General features: G+C 37.9%; 2 protein-coding genes across 3 annotated transcripts; one reads left to right on the top strand and one right to left on the bottom strand.

Moving 5' to 3' along the window:
* Positions 1 to 2,069: 2,069 nt before the first annotated feature.
* Positions 2,070 to 8,782, top strand: LOC149022735 (putative folate-biopterin transporter 9, chloroplastic). Of its 2 annotated transcripts, XM_089150684.1 has the most exons (3): positions 2,413 to 2,491; positions 2,575 to 2,694; positions 6,927 to 8,781. In XM_089150684.1, exons 2-3 carry the CDS (start codon positions 2,610 to 2,612, stop codon positions 8,057 to 8,059), a joined length of 1,218 nt encoding a protein of 405 aa, XP_089006810.1. In that variant the 5' UTR covers positions 2,413 to 2,491; positions 2,575 to 2,609; the 3' UTR covers positions 8,060 to 8,781. The 2 variants fall into 2 exon arrangements, with proteins under 2 accessions (XP_089006811.1, XP_089006810.1); XM_089150685.1 differs by having other exon boundaries at positions 2,070 to 2,694; positions 6,927 to 8,782.
* Positions 8,783 to 8,815: 33 nt separating this feature from the next.
* On the bottom strand, positions 8,816 to 21,865 carry LOC149022734 (Transducin/WD40 repeat-like superfamily protein). The gene is made up of 8 exons (XM_089150683.1): positions 21,053 to 21,865; positions 20,303 to 20,515; positions 20,006 to 20,206; positions 10,817 to 10,924; positions 10,533 to 10,670; positions 10,146 to 10,397; positions 9,599 to 9,919; positions 8,816 to 9,515 (listed from the first exon to the last, which is right to left on the bottom strand). The coding sequence occupies exons 1-8, from the start codon at positions 21,650 to 21,652 to the stop codon at positions 9,348 to 9,350; spliced, it is 2,001 nt and encodes a 666-aa protein (XP_089006809.1). The 5' UTR covers positions 21,653 to 21,865; the 3' UTR covers positions 8,816 to 9,347.
* Between the last annotated feature and the right edge of the window lie 392 nt (positions 21,866 to 22,257).

Raw genomic sequence — 22,257 nt, 5'->3', positions numbered from 1 at the left:
TATTCAACGTGACCCTTGAGTGCCTTACTCAAAAAGTTGAATTCATCTAATCAGGAAACAACACCAAATTTTGTTAACATTTGCCACTTGTGGTGCAAATTATTTAATGGATTCGATGTTGATAGTCAAACAACTCTCCCTCTAATTGCATTCCCTCATGTGCTTGTCCTTATATGACTGGGAAAACAAAGAAAAAAATTTGCAAACTCTCACAATCGTCCAATATAGCTCCCTCTTTCCCTCACTTTTTCTGAAAATTCTCAAGTGAGAATTAGATATTTTCAAAGTTATATAGTAATACAAATACCATTTGGCTCCTCTCTTTAGAAGAAATCTTTGAATAAATAATAGAATTCAGTTATGTATAAATATTCTAATTTAAGGGTAACTTTGATCCCAACAACTCGAGATTCCTCTCCTATTATCTTTTTTTTCCTAAGTTTTTTTTTTTTTTTTGGTAAGACCTAAGTCATTTTCTTTTATATTTAGCTAATTGATTGAAAAAGTTGCTTTCTTGGTCATATTCTAATCATGCTATTATTTGAGGAGATCGACATCCCAAATAAATTTAGGCTTTCAAACTTGTTTGTAAAACTCTATACATCTTTATTTCATAATAGAAAAGGAAAGATTCTTACCTGGATTTGCATTCTCAAAATAGAATTATTGCAGCGGAAATTAATTTGGATTCCACGTCCTTGTTCCTCCACGAACTCATTGGATTCTACAATCACGAGGAAATGGAATGTATTCCACAATCCAAATGCTTGGTGGATGGATGGTATAAGATTGAGATCTAAAACAAGGAGAAGAAGATCCTCAAACAATTTCTCCTTCCTCCTGCATTTCTTAGAGAGAGGGAGAGAGAGAGAGAGAGGAGCCACCTTTCAGTAAAGCTCACGTCCAATAATGTGATATCTCTTAAATGATGCGGTGGTTATCAAAATATATAACCCTATATTTTGTAACCGCCCTAAGGGTGAATTCTCAACTTTGTCCTTAGGCATATAATTATATTAATAATTAATAAATCCCAACAAAGCTCATGATGTAGATGTTCAAAAATTATGAAATTATCTAATCATAAATTAAAATTTACTTGCATACATTAGCAAAAAGTTTAGAGACATTTTGAGAGATTATTGCCACGCTAACATAGTTTTAGAGACATTTTGAGGGATTATTGCTATTTTAACATAGTTTTAAGATGTATATGATTTTTCCCAATCATCTTGCAATGTCCCTAAAATTTTCCCAAAGGATAAAGTAATAAATAAACCAATATGATTACAAAGGTATAAGTCGGCGGCATCAAGCAAGGCATAACTCAATATGATTTGCTGCCTAAGGTGAAATATAGGACATGAAAACGGTGAGTCCCACACCTGACACCACAAAGATTATTTTAACACTTGTTTGGTTACATGAGTGAAAATTTCAAATCCATGGAGTCATAACTCATAAAATTAACTGATTGATTGTGTAATGAAATATGTGGATTCATCCTAAAAAAACTATTCAGTCGACGTGATTTTTGTGAATACGCAAATGTTTAGCATAGAGATTTCACCACATACCCATAAGTCTATAGATTCACAATTTTAATATAAAAAAAATGAATATCTAAAATTCATGAATCCAAGAATTTTCACAACGAAAATCTCTCTGTATATGTCACCAAACATGCATTAAAGGTTTTGTCGAAAATTAAGAGGAATATATAAATATTTTTAAATAAAATTTTAGGGTAGAAATCCATTCAATATGATCAAAGACGTCCCATTTATTTATTTTAGATCTAAAAGACAAAATGTCCCTTTCGTGTTGGCATTTGTCAAGGATGCTACAACCGTAAAAGTCACTATGAATCTATGATATGATTTGCTGCCTGGGTGTACTTTTCTTTTGATTATATTTATGCCCCATAAAAGCTGGATGTGATCTCCCTCTTCTTCCATGCCGCTCCGTCCATCTATTATAAACATTATAAACAAAATGACAAACAAACACTTCTATTAGAAGCCTCTCTCTCTCTCTCTCTCTCTACCGTCTGTTAAAACCTCTCTGCATCAAAGAGGTATTTTTTTCTTTCTTTCTTTCTCTTCCTGTATTTAGTCCAAGCTGCAACATCTCTGTGTCTCCAAACCTGCAAAAGCTTCAGTCTTCAATTTCAACTTCACGCGAATCAAATTCTTGGGTTAGAACTTAGAATCATGATTTACGCATCCTTCTCCAATAGAAATAGATCCATCTGGGTACCCCCAAATCAAAGAACACCACCACCACCTCCAAATATTTCCAACCTCATTTTCAACTATCACCAAAACCCAGAAGTGAAATCTTCTTCAAAGCCCACAACCCATATTTTGAAACCTATCATAGAAAACCCTGATCAAGTCAGACTAAGGAAGAGCCATACCAAAACAAATGTTAGCATAGCAGAGTCACACCAAGTGGGTTGTCAACGGATGTCTGTTCTCTGTGGATTTGGGTATTGTCTCCAAGGTTTCAGGTGCTTTCCGTGGTTGGCTCTCAACTTTCATATGGCTCAAACTCTTAACTTGAATTCTTCAGTATTGCAGCTCGTACAGAACTCTGCTAACTTACCCATGGTGGCCAAACCTCTCTTTGGGGTAATTTCGGATGCTGTTTACATCGGTGGTGCTCGGAGGATTCCTTATATTTCCACCGGAGGTTCGTTGCTTCTCTCATCATTTCTTGTTTTCTTTCCCTTTTAACTACTGGTTAGTCGTTACACAAATTAACGAGTTCAAAGTTCGATATATTCTTTAGTATTGTGATAACTGTTTCTCTTCTTCATCTTCTTATTTTTGATTGTTTTCTTTGTGTGCAATTTCTTTGGTGTATTCACATTCATCCAAAATTAGCAAGTATCCATCAGTTGAGTCTATTATGGGTATCTGATAGTGAAGTTTTTGTTAACTTCTTCTGTGATTGGTCTTACTTCTCAGGTGAGCCTTTGAATTTGTACCCCAGATCTAGGTAGGTGAAATCTTTTCTGTCAATCAGTTTCCGTATTCAAGCTTAGAAAAGTTAAATACATAAATCAATTTGACCTTGAATGTAAGTTAAATACATAAATCAATTTGACCTTGAATGTAAGTAGGATGATTGTTTTTCTGTATTTATAAAATTGTTTCCTGGATTTGTTATGTTTTTAGAGAAATCAGTGGATGCAAATGGCTGCATGGTCTTGAACTTAATAACTGACAGGACATTGCTTGGCTAGTCTCCCAAGTTCCTGTCTTTTGAAGTTTAATAAACAGAAAAGCAGAGAGAAGGATGAAGAAGAAGAGAATATGAGAGAGACCTCATGTGAATTGTGTGGGACTCAAAGCCAAGCCACTTTATTTATAGAACTCATACGGAACTATAGGAAACCAAAAAAATAAAAGAAAGTAGAGACCAAAGGGGACTCAACAGTCCATCCTTAAACCCTCTTGGCATTGGCACCTGTCATGAGAAGAAGAAGAGTAGAGATGGAAAAGAGAATGTAGTGGATGGAGACTTGCCGGATGCAACATCTCTCCTCCACTGTCCTTCATTTAGAGCTGGGAACAGAATAGCATAAAATTACATAATATGGAAAGAAATCAACTCCGAAATATGTTGGACTACAAGTGGGTATTCATTATTCCGCATAAAAAGAAATGATGATGGTTTCATCCAGAGATACAAGGCACACTTGGTTCTCAAAATAACTAAGAAGAAGGGATTGATTATACTGAAAACTTTAGTGCAGTTGTAAAACCAGCTATATGGACTATTTTATCATTGACAACAGCATTAAAATGGACCTTGAGGCTGTTTGATGTAAGCAATGCCTTCTTACCTGGCAACTTGACACAGGATATGTATATGACACAGACACCAGGATACTTGGATCTAAAAAGACCAAATCATATTTGCAAACTCTAAAAATCCTCTATGGCTTGAAGGGCTTGGTTTCAACGCCTAAGCAATCCCTTTGACTGGGATTCACAGGATAAAAAACAGATGCAAGCCTATTCACTGTTTGCCGAAGTATCTCTTCAAATTTATGTTGTAGTGTACTAAGATGGTATCATCAAAGGATCTAACACCAATCTACCATATTGGATCATCACTTCATTGCCAAAAGAGTTTGCCTTTCATGGCTTAGGAGATCTACATTACTTTTTGGGCATAGTAAGTACTGCCACATCCAGAAGGCTTACTCCTCTCACAACAAAATATATTTACAGAATTTCTCATGAGAACCAGAATGGATGGTGTAAAACTGGTTCAAACTCCAATATTAACCTCCGCTGCTCTGTCATTCACACAGGGCACACCGTTACCCAGTGCAACTCTCTACCGCAGCACCATTGGAGCATTGCAATATGTTACACTGACCTGGCGAAACTTAATCTAATTTGTTAATAATGTGTATCATTTTTTAAAATCGCCAACAGACGAGAATTGGCAGGCAGTTAATAGAATCCTGTGCTATCTCAAGGAAACATTCAACTAAGGCCTACTCATATCAAAGGCATCCAACAATCACATCATGGCATACGGTGATGCTGACTAGGCAAGCTTCCCTGACAATAGAAAATCTACGGGTGGCTATGCAATTTTCATGGGAAAGAAATCTCATATCTTGGTCACCCAGGAAGCAGTCTACAATTGTAGACTCATCTTTGGCTGAACTGGCTTCCAAGAATTGGGTATCTAACTCTCTCAACCCCCAATCATATCGGGTGACTATTTGGGAAAAAAATATCTCACTCGTAAGTCATACCCCACTATTCCATGCCAAGAAAAAAACACATCGAAGTAAATTTTCTCTTTATCTGTCATTTGGTGGCTCAAGGAAAATTGATCATGAAATTCATTAACACCAAGGACCAACTTGTAGACATCTTCACAAAACCACCATGCAGGATCAAATTCCAGAAAATCAAGACCAATTTGAAGTTTTGCAGACAACCATCTTCCACTTGAGGGATCTATTAGGAGACACATTACTTTAGTTTCTCTATCTTGTATTTTTTGGGTTCTAATATTCAAGTTGTAGCATGGCTATTTCAAACTCGTAAGTATATACAGATAGAGTTTGAAACGGTTAGTCAACTCTTGTAATGGATACTCTAATACAATCTATAACACACACACAGTCCATGAGTAGGGTAGTGCAGAATTCCTTGAAAATAATTCGCAAACTTCACACTAATGATGTAGGAAGAGGATCAGGTTATGTTAGACAAAGAGGGCAAGGAAGAGGATGCTGTCGTCAATTTTACTCTGATCATCACATTAACTCAGATATACTATGATTGGTGTTGGATTTTTCATCCTAGTTGTGTAGTGACAAGGAGAAGAGTTCAAGAATCAACTGCCGGTTTTGGCAAGTACAGTAGAGGTTAAAATCTGTTTGGAAAGTATCTCTGAGCAGTTACAAGAACTCATGCAGTCCAATTGGACTAATCCTAGCACTTAAGATAGCTTTACTGCTCTTGCTCATGCCTCTAGTTCTCAAACATCTGGTACTGCTCTAACCTTCTATCCTGCTTCCAAAGCCTCTCTGATAATAGACTTAGGTGCCAGTGATCAGATGAGTGGGGTGTTTAGGCACTTTTGGCGCATGCACTTGGTACTTTGCACGTTTGCATTGCTTCGAGCAAATTTGATTTGGACCATCTGTTTTGATCAAGGGGTGATCAAGGCTGATGGAGGTAAAATGATCGGACTCCCAGAAGATTCCATGGTTAGTTTTACCTTGGTTGTCTAACTGTTAAAGATTCCACGGTTAGTTTTACCTTGGTTGTCTAACTGTTAAAGATTCCACGGTTAGTTTTACCTTGGTTGTCTAACTGTTCCTAGGATAGGTTCTGATCTATACAGTCATTCAATCTGGACCATCAAATCGTGTGGCTGAACAATCCAATGGCTGAAATTGGTTGTGTATAGATGTGCCTATACAGTTTGATACATATATGGATAGAGAGGTACCTCTCTGCCTATGTATATTCCCTCTACTTTCACAAGATGAGTTACTGAATTTTCTCATAAGCAATGTGGTTCAGGTTTATTTGTGCATAATGAAACCTGATATACAGTTCGTGTTATGCTTTCTTGTATCCTGGGAGAGAATTCGGTGTAACCCACTTGCACCTAGTGGTGGGGGTGAATTAAGTCTTAAGGAAAGCAACATTGAAACGTGCCTGAAAATGCTAACATCTCATCTCTGTTGTGCTATATCGAGATACTACTCCAACAGATATCTTCTCCTTGCTTTGAGCGGGAGTGTTGAAAGAAAGATTATTGTATCACCAGATCCTCTATGATCGAAAGGATCTGTTGATTTGGCATGACTGTCAGTGACCGTTGTATTATTACCTTTGGTTGTAGCCAATTTCTTAGGGTTGTATCAAAATCTATAAATAGACCTCTGTAGCACCCTAGACAAAATTGTGGGTATCAAATTTGCAGATGTAGGCATTCAACCCAAACCATGTAATCCCTTGTCTGTTTTCTTGTTATTGTCCATTACAATAAAACTATTATTCATATTTTCAACACTTAAGTTAACTTTAGAACAAGATTTAAACTTATAATTGGAAACAATGCACCGAGTAACTATGACAAATCTAATCATTTTTTTAATAACATTATTCATATTTTCAACACTTAACTTTAGAACAAGATTTAAACTTACAATTGGAAACAATGCATCGAGTAACTATGACAAATCTAATCATTTTTTTAATAACATTATTCATATTTTCAACACTTAACTTTAGAACAAGATTTAAACTTACAATTGGAAACAATGCATCGAGTAACTATGACAAATCTAATCATTTATTAATTGTTATTCTTTTGAGCAATCTAAGTAGATGTTGCAAATTCCTTTTGTTTCTGATATGGAGTATACTGTGCAGTGATTTTGCAATTTCTATCATGGGGAACCATTGCACTGGTTCCGGTTGGTGGTGATGTTCTTCCTATGTTAATGGCATGCATTCTGCTGAGCAACATTGGTGCATCAATCACAGAAGTTGCAAATGATGCTTTAATTACAGAGTACAGCCAAAAGCATAGATTGGGTGGTCTGCAATCTTATGCTTTCATGGCATCAGCTGTTGGGGCAATATTAGGCAACCTGTTGGGTGGTTTTGTATTATTGAAAACACAGCAAACCAGGACCATGTTCTTCATATTTGCTATTCTACTGTCTGTTCAGCTTGCAATCTCCTCAAAAACAAGAGAGGCTTCCCTCAATTTGCCACAACCATCAAATCGCCATCTCATAGGGAGTTCTATTCCAGAGAACCTACAGAAACAATTCATCAATCTCCTTGCTGCAATTAGTCGAAGGAGCATTTCTCGCCCCCTTGTCTGGGCCATAGTTTCCATTGCCGTGGTTCCAGTTTTTTCAGGCACTATCTACTGTTACCAAACACAGTATCTAAAGCTTGATCCTTCAATCATTGGGATGTCTAAGGTGATTGGTCAATTGATGCTTCTATCAGCAACTGTACTATATGTTCAGTTTTGGAAAACAGTCCCTGTGAGGAAGTTAATACGCAGAGTTCAAATTGTATATGCAATCTCTCTTCTCCTGGACTTGGTTCTAGTGAAGCAGATCAACCTGAAGCTGGGAATTCCAAATGAAGCCTATGTCTTATGCATGTCAAGTTTAGCGGAAACCATTGCTCAATTTAAACTTCTTCCTTTTTCAGTGTTGTTTGCAGATCTATGCCCTCCTGGTTATGAAGGATTGCTCATGTCATCTCTAGCTTCAGCACTTTGTTTATCATCCATTATCAGTGGTTTTTTGGGGGTTGGGTTGGCGTGTGTCATAGGAATTTCCTCTACTGACTACACAGCCATGCCTGTTGGCATTCTGCTACAAGTTCTTGCAGCTTTGGTACCTCTGATTTGGATATCTTCTGTACCCATGTCACAATCAGTAGGAAAGGGAAAGAGAAAAGGGGTGAGTAGGTGGAATAGAAGAGTCGGAAGATTGACATATAATTATGTGTATGCACCCCGGCATCGAGAGAGAACATGAGAGCAAGCTGGTGTCTAAAGAAGGTGGTGTGAGAAACCAGTGGGGGAATCATGTCAATTTAGTTGTGCCTTGTGCTGAATCAATACTAATTGGATCTCTCTATTTGTTTCCTACTCAGTCAATTGCATTGCAGAACCTGCTAGCTCAGGGTGGATCCTGAGACACATTACTGCATATACCACCAACCCCACTTGGCTATCTCAGTTAAGGTTTACTGATATTGTCCTGGAAAGGGCACAGTATAATCACCCACCGACTGCTGGAGATTTTGCTGCTCACTGCAAACAAGAAATGGCTGACTATAACACAAAGAGCTTGCTATCTTGGTTTTCAAAGTTCCAGAAGTCCATAGCTTGGTTACTTATACAGGCCGATGCCATTGTCGTGACACAGGTTATCCAAATTTGCCTTTCCATGATAAGTTCGGTTAGTTTCTTATCTTCATGGTGACAACTGTATACATTTCCCAAATCAACAACATTCTCAGGTCTCTTCAAGAAAAAAATATAAGAAATAAACTGGGGACTGCTCCAAAAAATTCTTTTCAGAAGAAAAAGGCTTTTAGGCAATGCCTTTCAGTGGTTTTATGATATGTCCGTGGTAACTGGTAAGTGCATTACAGACGCCCTGGTGGCAGGTAGCTCTCTTTCCATCCTCAAAAATAAATTTCCCTCAATATTTGAGTGACAGATACCATATGGTGTTTTAAGGTCTGTAAAGTTTGATATCAAACAGAACAAATATAATACTTGCACCCTTGGGTGGTGACATCCCTTGACAGCGAATGTTGTGACTCAAAAGTTATCTTTGATCACTGGGTATGCCTGGCAGCCAGAGAAGACTTCACCTGCAATATCTGGGTATCTGGGTGGATTCCTCATCTGAGTCAATCGTGTTGATATATGTTTATTAGTCGTGTCTGATAAAAAAAATGTTAATGAAAATTTAAATTAAATAAAATTAATTCAGGCACCTTTATGAAGGAAGATTTAGACGATAGGAGATTGATAAATTACTTCTTCACTTTATACAAGTGATCCTCAGGGTGCAAGTGAATTAAACCCGACGAATGAGAAGTTGATGACCTTACTCACTCGAACGAGATCTAAATTTATATAACTGAACAGTGGGAATTACTGAAACAACGTTTCCCAATCTGTTACTACTTTACATGGCATCAAAATTGTACAAGGCCTGTTTAGCATTCTTCTATCAGAAATTGATGAAAACTTGTTAATATGCCTCGTAGAGGATGATACCCACACCCTCTGATTGAACAAGCCACCTCTCATTTTTCCTCATCCTCAGAATCTGATTTGGCAAAGACCGTTTCTGGCTGGGTTGATGCGTATGCAGGTGCAATGTACTTCGGCTCTTTGGCCGCTACATCAGCATATTTCAAGATAGCCTCTCTCGGGTCTTCCTCCATCCATGTCTCCTTGATCATACCTCCTTGCTGCAATTTAAGTTGAACGGGTTAGCTGCAAAGGCATGCTTCATTATTCAGAAGGGAAGGAAAGAAGCACACACAGTAGTTACCTTGAGCAAGTACTGCGTCAATAGACTTCCTGTTGTTGTACCAACTCTTCCACCAAATCCTGGGCCTGTCATCGGAAGTTCAGGCTTATGGGACTTGAGGGGATCCTTCAAAGCTTTCTCTCGCTGACGCTTACGGCTTGGCTGATCTCTGAATAATGGTAATGCATGAGGGTTGTGAATAACAGGGCTTGGCTGAAAATCATCAACAGACTGCTTCCTTGGAGCTCGTGCAACACATACTAAAGCTCCTCTCTCACTAAGACCTGGATCATAGAGTACGTGCGTCTCTCCCTGCTTTTTGTCACCAGCTGTGGTAAAGATCTATGGACACAGCAGAAAGCATGATAAAATTTCCCAGGACCAACTAAATGAAATCAAGAGAGAGAACAGATTGAAAAATGGGAAACAAAAGAAATCTTCATGTGAATGAGGCATACTTAAATATTTAAGAACAGAAATGTAATAAAAGTAGGCTCTTCTGATCAAACTTGACAAGTAAATTCGTAATACAGGATCCAACTAGTAGCATCAAGGACCAAAATCTGACCTGATTTAGCCTTGGATTCCAGTCACATTGCACAACACTGCAAGTTGGTGAAACACCCACTTTTGATACTAGTTCAAGTTTTGTTCGGTCGAAGAAGCACAACAAACCTCCAGTAGTGCTCTCTCTCTCAACTGATGTTCCAGTAAGGATGAGTCTCTCATCAGGACTAAATGCAACATTTGTTTGGGCATAGTGATTTGGGAGCTCTCCAAAGACTTGAAGGGCCTTCTTTGTATTCCGCAAATCCCAAACCTAACCATAGAAGTTACAAAACAGTGCTATCGTCAGTGTACGATCATAACCACTTTCCACAGACAATTTGGAAGAGGGGGTTGAGAGAAGAGGAGTCAGGGGAGTTGTTCCAAGAGAAAATGCATGTATTATCACCTTCAGTGTACAATCCATGCTTCTTGAAAGTAAAATACGGCCATCACTGGAGAAGTGAAGTCCAGTGATATCATCTTCGTGTCCTTTCTCAATGTGCACATCAGGTCGGCTTCCCCATCCTGGCTTAATGTTCCATATCTGTGGAGTAAAACAACAAATACCTCTAGAGGATGAGAAGAAAAAAAAGTAAGAAACAAAACTTACAGTGCAAATTGCTTGCCAAAAAGACCATCAGAGGCTACACCAGTACAAATGTAGGAAACTTATGCCCAAGTTTTGAGTACCTGAATAGAACCATCTCCAACACCACCTGCAATGCATTTTCCCTCACGATCCCAAGTGCATGTGGTTACTGGTACTCTTCCTGGCCTTGGGAGCTTGGGTTTGATAACCTATCATGGGATAGTGATACATTCAATATTAGATCAGCTATCTTCTTGCATACAGAGCACACAATCTGATAATAACTCCCCTCCCCCACCCAGATTCCGATAGATCATACTTCATGAATGCATGCTATTAGTAACATCCTGAATCCCTCCCACTTTTCCTATGATACACAGCTGTAAAGAATTTGTGCCTAAGTAATGCTGAACAGGTAAGAATCAAACAGGAACCTATTATAAATTAAGTTAGTTAATGGATCCTAAGGACATCTACCAATTAGTTGCATGCTAAGTGACAACATCATATTGCAAGAAACTTTCTACAAAATTTGAATCCTTATTCGGTTCAATTAGTCTGGTAAAAATGTTAACGATGGACTAAACCAACAAGTCTTAAAGCCTGCATCAAAGAGCAGAGATAATTGGGAAGCATTCAACAACCACAAAGAAAAACTTTCTTTTTCATAATCTTCAAGCACAAACCATTGAGGAAAAAAAAATGAAAAAAGAAAAGAAAGAAAAACAATGTTCTTTACTATGTCCAGAAAGAGCTTGTTCATTTACAGATAGGCATTTTTCCCTCCTTCAATCCTAGATTCTAAGCTGTGCATTTATCTCGGCTGTAACTTGAATGCAAATAATTCTCCTCCAGCCAATTACTCACAGTTGGAGTGTACTATTAGGTCCTTCCAATTTATATTATCCACCTCAAGAAATTTTTGTTATGATTTGTAAATACCAAGTTACTCACAAAAAGTAATTAGTATCACCATAGAAGAAATTATGGTCAAAACAGTCGACTGAAATGCCTGCATTTTTGAAAAACGAAAAACCATTTATCTCAGAATAGTCAAAGGTTTCGACTGAAACAACACGAAATTTCCGTTGAAACGATACCCCTTTAGTTATAAAAATCTAGTGTTTCGATCGGAACCTGCGAAACAGCCAGTTTAGACCAAAATCGCCTCTCCAAATTCCTTTCCCATTTCTCTTGCATTCAACCCTCTTTTCAGCTCATTTTAACAACTCCTTTGCATTCCTTCTTCAAGCTTGCTCCTCCATCATTGAGTTTTTGAGAATCAAAGAAGGTGAGTTAACAAACTTCTCTATTTTTTTATTTTATATTGTTTATGGCTCAAATCAACTTAAATTGCTTTCAAATTAAAGTATGTCTAGTCTAGAGTGTTGATCTATGAATTTTTTGAGTAAAAAATAATTTTTGGTTCTTCCTAGTATTTTTTATTTTTATTTTTCTGTTATTAAAAATTATTTTGTAAATTATATATATTGCTATAAATGTATATGTATACCTGTATAGTAGATGTATCAGCTTTAAACTAATGTATGTGAGAGTTGAGACACCATATTGCTGTGATGGTGTTGAATCAATTTTCCGTTAATTATCTATTTTTACTATATTTAATATATATTTAAATAATTTTAAAAAAATTAAATATTAAAAAAATACTAATTAATTTATGTTTTAAATTTAAAAATATGAAAGTATTAGTGGAAGCATATATGCAATTTTTGGAGCATGTTGCGGAGCTTTTTAAGATAATTAGTATGTATTTTATACATTTTTAAATTATTAGATGTCAAAAAAATACTTATTTATTTTTGTTTTATATTTAAAACTAGGAGGTTATTATTAAAAGCATGTATGTAATTTTTGGAGCATATTGTGGAGCTTTTCAAGATACTTAAGAGTGTATTTTTTCTTTCAGGCACTGTATTTCAAAGATGTCAAACATAACTTGGCAACACTGGAGGCCACTAACAGCTGATAGGAAGAGCGAGTGTAATTACTACAAGAAACAAATAAGAGGAGGTGGGGCCACTAGATTAAACGTGCATCTAGCTGAGGGAAACATGGATGTAGTAGGATGCCAAAAGGTGCCCTCAGAGGTTAAGAAGGCAATGGCCTCATACTTGGCTGGGGAAAAGCAAAAGAGGAAAGAGAAGAGAACACAGAGGGAGGAGTTCGAGGATGCATGCCTAAATGACCTTCCAGAGCTAGAGGATTATGATCCAAAGGAGCCAAGAGAGTACGGATGTGACCCTAACCTAGAGTTTGAACAGATCAGGAGGGCGATATGATGATGTGGAGAACACATCATCATATAGTACGGAGAACACATCATCTGATCTCGGGTTAGAGGTGTGTTCATCCAATTTGATACTAAGTTATTAGCTGCAATTATGGATGTACCATACGTTCCGGATGAGATGAGGTGGATTCCACACAGCGGTGAGGATGATTCCATTAATTACACCGAGAGATTTCTCATATTTTCAATGTTGTGCAATCTCGAGTGCGATCACGTCCGACAGGGGAGAAGTATGCTTCCTTCCCCGAGACTTATTTCTCGCATTGTGAGTTGCAACATCTTGCTCAAGGGTGGGCATCAAGATGAGATATCAATCATGCAAGCATTCATCACCTTCGCCCTTTACGTGGGATATCCCATAGATCTTGCATACATCATTCAATGTGCAATGATCCATAGAGTGCAACATCTTGAGGTATCACACATTGGGCATGGGCGTCTCTGAACCCGTATCTTCGGACACTTCGAAGTGGACTTCTCTAACACAGAAGAGTTGAGGGAAAATCTAGGAGATAATATTGGGAGAAAACTTATCTCTCAGATGGGCATTCGAGATGGGCCCAACTCTCCAGTTTTGACAAATGATGGTGAGAGAGGTAGACATCAGGAGCATGTGCTACTAGAGCGTCACATGGAGGGTGAGTCTTCCTGTCATAGGAGGGCTCCACCGGTACCCATAGTTGAGCCAATTCCTTATCTTCCACTCTATACCACAGCCACCAGCCTTTCCATATGTAGTTGAGCCAATTCCTCATCCGGAGATTCACAACTTCCCACCATCAGGATATCTTAAGCATGTGGATGAGGCCACATATAGAGCTGCAGTTGCCGACGTATAACTATATGGGGCAAACATTATGGAACTTGTATTGTCATTTGTATGGGGTGTAGAGGGAGACATGGAATAGACTAGACTTATAATTGGTAATATTCTCGCTTCTTCTCATATATACTAATATATTATATACTTGAATGTAACCTTTTTCAATGGTTTTTCTGTTAAACTAGTAATTCCATAGTGTTTATTATGCTTGAAATAGGGAGTATAGAAGAATCTAGATCATTTTAAGTCCATATGAGTCCCAAAACTGAAGTTTGAAACTTCAATAAAAAAAATCACAATTGTCAACCGAAATTTCAGTCAAAACTTGGAAATTTCAGCCTTTTATAGGGTCGAAATTCCTGTTTCGACTGAAATTTTTTCCATGAGTATCACATCATAAATTTAATCCCTAATCCGAAGTTCAATCAGCAGTCCCATAGCTAAGGGCTAAGGCATCACCAAGGAACGCCAGATCACCTATATACACTTTCTTCTAAATCATATTATCATATCATACTACTATATAAAAGGAAAACTTGAAACAGTTGTGGTATGTATTTTGGTTGACCAAAATACCCCCTTGAATAGACATGTACCTATTCATTATACTATCATACTACTATATAAAAGTCAAAATACAATAATGATGGAAAATCTTTTAGAGGACCAAAATACCCCCATGAAAACAACCTACCTTTTCGCATGAAATGCACCCATTCATTCACAACAACGCGCACCATAACCTTCACCAAGAGCTACGTAACTGATTAGAAAGTAAAACTCTAAATTGGACACACCCTTTCCAAAGCAAGCACCCCTCAATATCCCGAGCAGAATATCGTTTGCTTTGAAAAGGGAGAAACCCACCAGACGCTTCCCCAAACATGCTTCACTGTCTTGGGAACCTACTTTCATTTTAACCGTCGAAATCATTTCACACTTTACAGGCTCTATCAACAAGGATTTGGTACTTCATTCACATATTTGGGCTGCCTGTAATGGAGCTAATAGAAGAATCAACTGTAAACCAAATAGCTCTGAAAATGGAGGATCTGAAGCAAAGAGAACTCTCATACGATCCTAACAAGGGAAAGCCTTAGAGATGAACATGGTGACTGCAAGCAAACCCTATGAATTGAAGCTCTTGAATTTCAGAATTCCAAAAATACTAGACCTTCATTCAAACCACTGAAAATCCATTAACCAGCAACGAAGAGTTTCAGTGTATAGAAGACGATTACTCATTACAGTAACTTCCAACTCGACAATGATACTTTCTCGCCCTTAATTTCCAGTTCGAGTTACAAATTCCATGCCACTACAATTAGCTTTGGTACTTTCAATCTTGTCTCTTCTTTCTTCCTATTTAATTTTCTGTTTTGCGGCTTGTACCATTTGCTTTGTTCAAGTGACAGTTCGTTTGGTCTTAATCTTGCTTCTATGCCGAAATATTTCCTTGAAGAAATTTAGTGTAACTCTTCCATTCAAAAGAGCAAAAGTACATAGAAGAAAGAACCAGAAAATCTAATTCTACAAGAACAGTATATGGTATTTGTGTATCTGCAATACGAAATTATCAACTCAAAAGATTGTTATTAGTTCATCTGGTATTTTACCTTATATCTCATAGGTAGGTAACCGATATTAGTTGGCCTTCATTGCTCAGTTTTTGTTTTGCTATAAATACCCAGATTCTCCTTCGTTGCAAGTACTAAGATTCCACTCCATGGATTTTAGGGCTTTTTCTTCCTTTGCCTTTCTGTGAATCGTTGGTACCTTATCAAGTTGTCGAGTTTCTATTATTCTCCCCAGACCTTCTAGCAAAGAACAGTTGCAGAACAGTGCACCTGAAGTTATTACTTGTAATGAATACCAGAGAGAAGTTGCAGTGACTCAAAAAATTGCCAGGAAGCTGGTCAACAAGGTGTTTACCTTCGATATGGTATTTCTTCAATTTTTTAGGTTTGAACTTTATTGCGCTTTTTTTCCTCTCATCATTGACATTTAATTGTCACTTGCTCTGGATTCAAATGTTGAACCCAAAGTCCTAAACTGCTGATCAAGATATGAGTAAATATTTTTTGCTGGTTTTCTTTGATGCTCTGTGGTGTTCATGCGAGAGGAAATGTAAGAGTTTCATGTTCCTGTTTTCAAGTATCGAAAATTTGATAAGATAATATGCTCAAATAAGTAACAGGAAAAACCTTATATGTAATAGTTCTACCATGCAGAACTACTGGTCAGTTTTAACATTTATAGCTGTAGGTTTCTGGTCCTTTGGCTCAGCAAGAGAACCTATACGAACAAGCGATTGTTCCCATGGTAAACAAGGTTTTAGAAGGTTTCAATTGCACTAACTTTGCACATGGGCAAACTGGTTCAGGAAAAACAACCACAATGGAAAGTGAATGCAAAAGATCAAAGGTAAACACATAATAGCTAGGTCTGATTTAATTATTTATATAATGTATGTTCCTAGATGCATCCCCCTCTGTATTAGGTAGTTTTGCTCCATTACGGGTCCACCTATGCCAACCATGGTCACGGCTCTTAAAAGTGTCATTGGGCTTGATGGCATGTTCCCATGTTATTACTAAGTGGCTTGACTGAACCCTTTTGGGTAGTCGACAAAAATGGGGTGGCAACTAAACTAGGTGAACTTCTTGCTGTTGAAATCTGCACTTTAGGTTCTCTTACTGGATCCTCTTACTTGCTTCCTACTGGTTTGGACGAAATGTTCATAATTGCATTTATGCATATGCATTGATGCCACAAGATGCAGTGACTCCCTCACTTCCACTGAATCCACCCCATGGTTTTGTGTGCCTATGTGCCATATTAAAGGAGTGTTCCACTGCATGAGGATCCTATCATTCAGGGGTTGGGAGGGGCAAATGTATGTAGCCTTAACCTTTACTTCACAGAGTAACTGTTTCCATGCTTTGAACACTAAACCAGGTAGTTGCAATGTTGCAACTCAAGCATAGCACTAAGAGAGAGTTCTTCAAAACTGCAACTAGATGAAATAGGTTGCCGATGCTTCTTTGTTCCTCATGTTTCTTATTTTTCAATTTTTTAAGCCAATTCCAACAGTAACGGCATGCATATCCATGTAATCTGGAACCACGACTTGGAAAAAGGACATGTCTTCATTCTAAATCCTATCACATTTAGAGGTAGCCCCCCTCTAATTGCGACAGCCAAACCATTTAACAAAGCCTGATGAAAACATTCCTTGTTGCCTATCGTGCTGTGTACTAATACCTCTCCCTCTTCTGTTCCTTCCAACTCCCTCTTTTATATTTCTTCCTGTGTTTATCGTATGCGGCTAGCAGCTAAGACAACATAGTTTCTAGCATCCATTTGGATACTAAAGGTCCTTATAGAGCACCGAGGAGGTAAATCCTTGTACTATTTTTATGATATACTATGAATCTCGTGTATAGTAGCAGTGGCTACTTTCTGCGTTGTAATGTGGAGAAAATGGGGATTTCAGATACGCTCTGTAACTGTTTATTTCTTTTCTTATTGCTATACGTTACTTCTGTTTCCTATGTCACCTGTTAGGTTATTGTTACCACTGAGCTAGAGATTGGTCCATGAATCCAATTTTACAGGTTAGAAAGGTTGAATTTACTTGAGCTTCAATCAAGTGATAGTTTATGAATCATCTAAGAGAAGAGGGGAAGTGGGATAAATAGAAATAGAATATAGAAGAAAAAAAATTCTATTTTGCTTTTCTATATATTCAATTTGAAGGGTGTCATTTTATCATGAGGTTTTTCACTAATTGATTCAATCATTTCTTCTTTAGATTTAATTTATTTTTCCCCAGCTCCAACTTCTGTTGCAGATTTGCGTGATTTTGTAATTTGACACACACACACAACCCCCTGAGAGAGAGGGGGAAAAACAAAAAAAACAAAAACAAACTTCATAGTTTTTTGTTACTTTGTTATTGGTTTTTAGCAACTTGAGACTTCAAATTGCTGCAATAGTTCTTAGATTGACTGGTAACAGATTCCTTACATCTTGCTTGAGGGCTCTTTGGCAAAGACTTCTCACAAGTAAGAGGCCATGAGTTCAGTACTCCTTGGGACTAATTATTAGATGGAAAGAAGAAAGAATGGCGAGGGTCTCTATTAGGACTTGGAAGGGAGGAAGAAAATCATAAAGTAAAAAAGGGGGGGGGGGGGGGAATATGGAGGAAGAAGAAGTCACAGACACGTCTTCTATGCACTCTCCAAACTCAAAACTTTTCAACGCGTTCTCTAACCTGTATACTAATTTCACGATTGCATGGTATAAATAAAAAAAGACACTGCTATTCCAACTCAATATTTAGGGATATACTAGGACTCTCTTCTTATAGCTATGGCCCTATGTATGGACTTCCCCCTTTAGGCTGGTCACCATATCTTGCTCTTGTTCTGCTGTTATTCTACTTCTTTTGATATTAATCACACCTCCAAGAACTGACAAGTGATCAATTTTTGGGAATGTCCTTGCTTTCCCTATTATATATTGTTTAATCACATGGGCAAACACTACAGCAAAAATTTCTGTATTGAAGGTTCTATGGATTTCATCTTTTGAATGTCTACAACCTAAGAGGTCTAACATGGTGAGTAGTAAGTAGCTACTGCTTAGAGCTTAATTATGTCTCACACAGATGCTCTTCTTCGTCCTTACCTGGAAGATGGTTTCTTAGTTTGTTGAGAAACAATTAAAGTTGGATCAAACTATGGTATCTTTGAAAGGACAAGTATTGATTGCGATTCCCTAGACTTACACTCTAGCAAAGGTCGTTGATCTCAATACTCACTACTCATACTATAATGATCTACTAACATTGAAATTCAGTAGATTGAACAAACGGGTCGTATCATAGTCAACCTGGATACAATTTGCTTCTCACTCAAGAAGACTACTCAGCTGGTGAAAGAGTTTGGTAGGCAAGCTCACTTCTAAAGTGTTTTGATCCTGCTGGCTTTTGATAAGTGTATTGTGTTTCTCCTCTTTTTGAAGGTATCATTCTCAACGTAGCCATCAAAGTAAGTACATTTTTTACTCTAATTGAGAGTATAACATTTGGCATTATTTTCGGCTGCAGGTGTGATGTGCAAGCAATAGCTCAGAACAATGTGGGCACCTACCAATAGTTGATAAAAAGGGACTTCCAAAAGGAGAAAGAGGAAAACAAAGAGAACAAAGCAACACTCTCAAATTATGGAATTATAACTATTTCAATTATTTTTGGAGGGCTTTCATTGGTTGTTGACAATAACTTTCTCTATTCTGACAATTGAATAAGCTTTGAAGTAACAGCAAATGTCAAGTGTATGATTAGTTTCTAGGCAGAACAGATTGGAGATACGTAAATCTTCTTTTCTATTTTTGGTAGAAAGGAGATTCTTAAAAGTATGTTACTTTCAATAAACTATGTTCAGTTTATCCTTATAGAAATGAAATTCTGACTGTTTGTTGTATTGTCAGATTTCGGAACCATACACCTAGGTAACTGAATTCCCATAGTTTTTGGTACAATTTAGGTGACATCTTCTGCCAAGAAACTCACATCTCTAAACTAACTGCAACCCACATTGAACCCGTAGGACAAACACCAAAAAAAGCAACTCATTTTAATTAAATTATGATTATCTTCATTTTCTCCACTAAACAAGAATTTCTATCAAAAGATAAAAAAAAATAAAAGAAGATAACCATTTAGATGTCACAACATATAACTCCCATATTAGCTTTCTCTTCTAGCATAAATAGAGCTAAAATTTATTTAAGTCAAATCATGCATTACTATTAAAAATCGATATTCTATAATCTTCAATCTAATGGAATAGAAGCAAAAGGCTCATGTGCATCTGCAAGTGCATATTTACTAGTCTCATGAAAATTCAAAACCAAGAAGTTGATATAGATATGTAGGTCAATGGTAATTGATTTTAAACAATAAAGTTAGATTTGATTACTCATTCAAAAAGTACTCCTTGAGAGGGAAAGTGTAATGTAAATGACAAAGCTATTAACAACAGTCAATTTGTGGAAAGAACATTACAAGAAAAAGGAGAAGACGTTGATGCATTTCTGAGTTAAATAAGCTCATATTAGCAATAAAGCAGATGAGAGAGCACTGACCTGTTTTTGACTTTTGAAATCATTAACATCCCATATACGTAGTGATCCATCTTCTGAGGAAGTTAAAATTGTCTCCTTAGTCCTTGGGTGCCAATGTCCACAAGTCAATCCAGAGATATGTCCCTTGGTGTTCTTCAAATCACGAATATACATGTCCCCCTTTACAAACTCACCCAAAGTAAGTCCATCACGGTCATAGATCTGAAACAATGAAAAACATACTGAAAATTCATATCTTTTCAGATGAACAAACCCAAGTAACATGAAGACATTTTGAAATTAGCACCATATATGAACCTTGGCCTGGGCAGAGCCAGTCACACACAAAAATCGGTCCGAGGTAGGACTCCAACTTAAAGCACGGACTTGGTGCCCTTCAAATGGTTCCAGCTGCCTAAATGATTGCAGACGAGAGTTCATTCCTTGAAAGTCATACATACGGACTGAGTAGTCATAGCTACCAGAAAGGACCCTAGATCCTGTATGATCAGCTGCAAGAGCTGTAACAACCTGCGCACATTACATCCGATCAGAAAAAGAGAAGGGGATTCCATACATAGCCATAGAAAGTTAAATTCTTACCCATACAGTTCAACATATAGTTTAAGGCTTAAACCGAAGCTTTTTCAAGCTGAGAAATGAATCATCTTTTAACAGGCGAAACCTCAGAAATGTCCCTTTTTTTCACTCTTGTGGTTTTTATTGTCTAGTTTTACCACCTAATTGTGAACTTGCGTTAAGCTACACTCTCCACGGACCTCTGAGATCGACTATGCCAAGTTCATCATTGTCTCATCATGATTCATGAAGAAACAATTTCTAACAATTTAATGTTTGAAATTACTGAGCATAAAAAGAAGCCGGATGGTTAGGGTTTCGGAAAAACTTTGCCAACTTATGAGATAGTAAGAACCACGACCTAAAAAGAAGAGAAGCTCAAAACCTCCAAACTTAGAAACAGACACTATAAACTGCAGAAATTAATTACTACAACGCATAATTTTAAGGTAAAACCAGAAGCAATTTGACCTAAATTAAAAACCCTACCTTGGTGTGTCCTTTCAAAGTAATTTCATTACTGAGAGGGATCCGGTACTGATCTTCAGCTTCGGCATCCTCATCATCATCATCATCAGAATCCGAGTCTGTCGAATTGGCAGGCGGCGGCCGAGGAGGTCCTATCAAAACATCATCATCATTACCATTCTCTTCTCCATCCGGAGAACCCAATGTAGGTGGAGGCCGAGGAGGTCCAATCATCGCTTCTTCATCTTCATCTGCCAAATTAGATGGAGGCGGTGGAGGTCCAACCATTCCCTCATCATCATCATCAACAACAACCTCTGGAGCTTCGTCTTCTCCAGGCGTAGAATTGGGTTTTCTGGGTTCCAAATCCCCGTTATTGGGTTCTGGTTTTCGGGCACTGGAGCCCTTGTTTCTAAATTCATTCAATAAGGCCTTGGAGGAGGAGGAGAGAGAAGGGAAGCCTTTGGTAGAGAGGGAAGAAGGAGAAGAAGATGAGGGTTCGGTGATTCGGCGAGTGGTGTTGTGGATGGATTCGAGAGGGGCGTTTGATTTCGTTTTCTTTCCGAAGGAGAGAGGGAACTGGGCTCTCATCTGTTCATAGATTTCTGCTTCATCTTCCATTTTTACTCCGATGACAACTTCTCCTCACACCCGTTCCAGCTCGCCCACGTCAACCTTAAAACTAACTCACCACCGGTGGGACAAGTCACCAGAGGCAGTCGGAGTTCAGCGAAATTTTCACTTTCTCGGAACGGGAAAAAATCGTCTCTTGTGCATAGCAGCGAATTGACACAGATTATACCAAATGAAGGGATGAGATTAAGAAACTAATTTTAAGTGGAAAAACAAAAAGATCAATGGCCAAGGAGGAGAGGGGGGGGGGGAGGGGCCCCCCGGGGGGGGGGGGGGGGGGGCCCCCCCCGCGCGGCCCAACCCCCAACCCAAAAATTGTACCAAAAAAACAAAGTCATTGCCATGGGGGTAGTAGGATGGTTAGGAACCCATTTAACCTATACCCGTCGACTTCTGAAAATGAATATCCCTATTCCCATATATAAGACCAAGTTGAGAAACCCATTTAACCTATACCCGTCGACTTCCCATTTAACCTATACCCGTCGACTTCCGAAAACTCAAAATACCGAAGTCCCACAACTCTTTTCATCATTTCTTTCTTCTCAATGGTACCACAGATTCTGAAAGCATCCTCGAATGGTAAAAACACC

The sequence above is a fragment of the Hakea prostrata genome, chromosome 3 (genome assembly GCF_041222555.1).
Source record: "Hakea prostrata isolate BN-2017 chromosome 3, UWA_Hpros_2, whole genome shotgun sequence".
NCBI classification, from domain to species: Eukaryota; Viridiplantae; Streptophyta; class Magnoliopsida; order Proteales; family Proteaceae; genus Hakea; species Hakea prostrata.
This window is presented reverse-complemented; position numbering and strand designations above follow the sequence as displayed.

Bases quoted from the DNA above. Each gene is read 5' to 3' on its own strand.
- LOC149022734 (XM_089150683.1), bottom strand. From the start codon at position 21,652: ATGGAAGATGAAGCAGAAATCTATGAACAGATGAGAGCCCAGTTCCCT. The intron at 9,920-10,145 runs GTCAGATTTTGG...CTGTGTCCATAG, and splicing joins GGAATCCAAGGCTAAATCAG to ATCTTTACCACAGCTGGTGA. The intron at 9,516-9,598 runs GTAACTACTGTG...CTTAAATTGCAG, and splicing joins TGACGCAGTACTTGCTCAAG to CAAGGAGGTATGATCAAGGA.
- LOC149022735 (XM_089150685.1), top strand. From the start codon at position 2,214: ATGATTTACGCATCCTTCTCCAATAGAAATAGATCCATCTGGGTACCC. The intron at 2,695-6,926 runs GTTCGTTGCTTC...TATACTGTGCAG, and splicing joins TCCTTATATTTCCACCGGAG to TGATTTTGCAATTTCTATCA.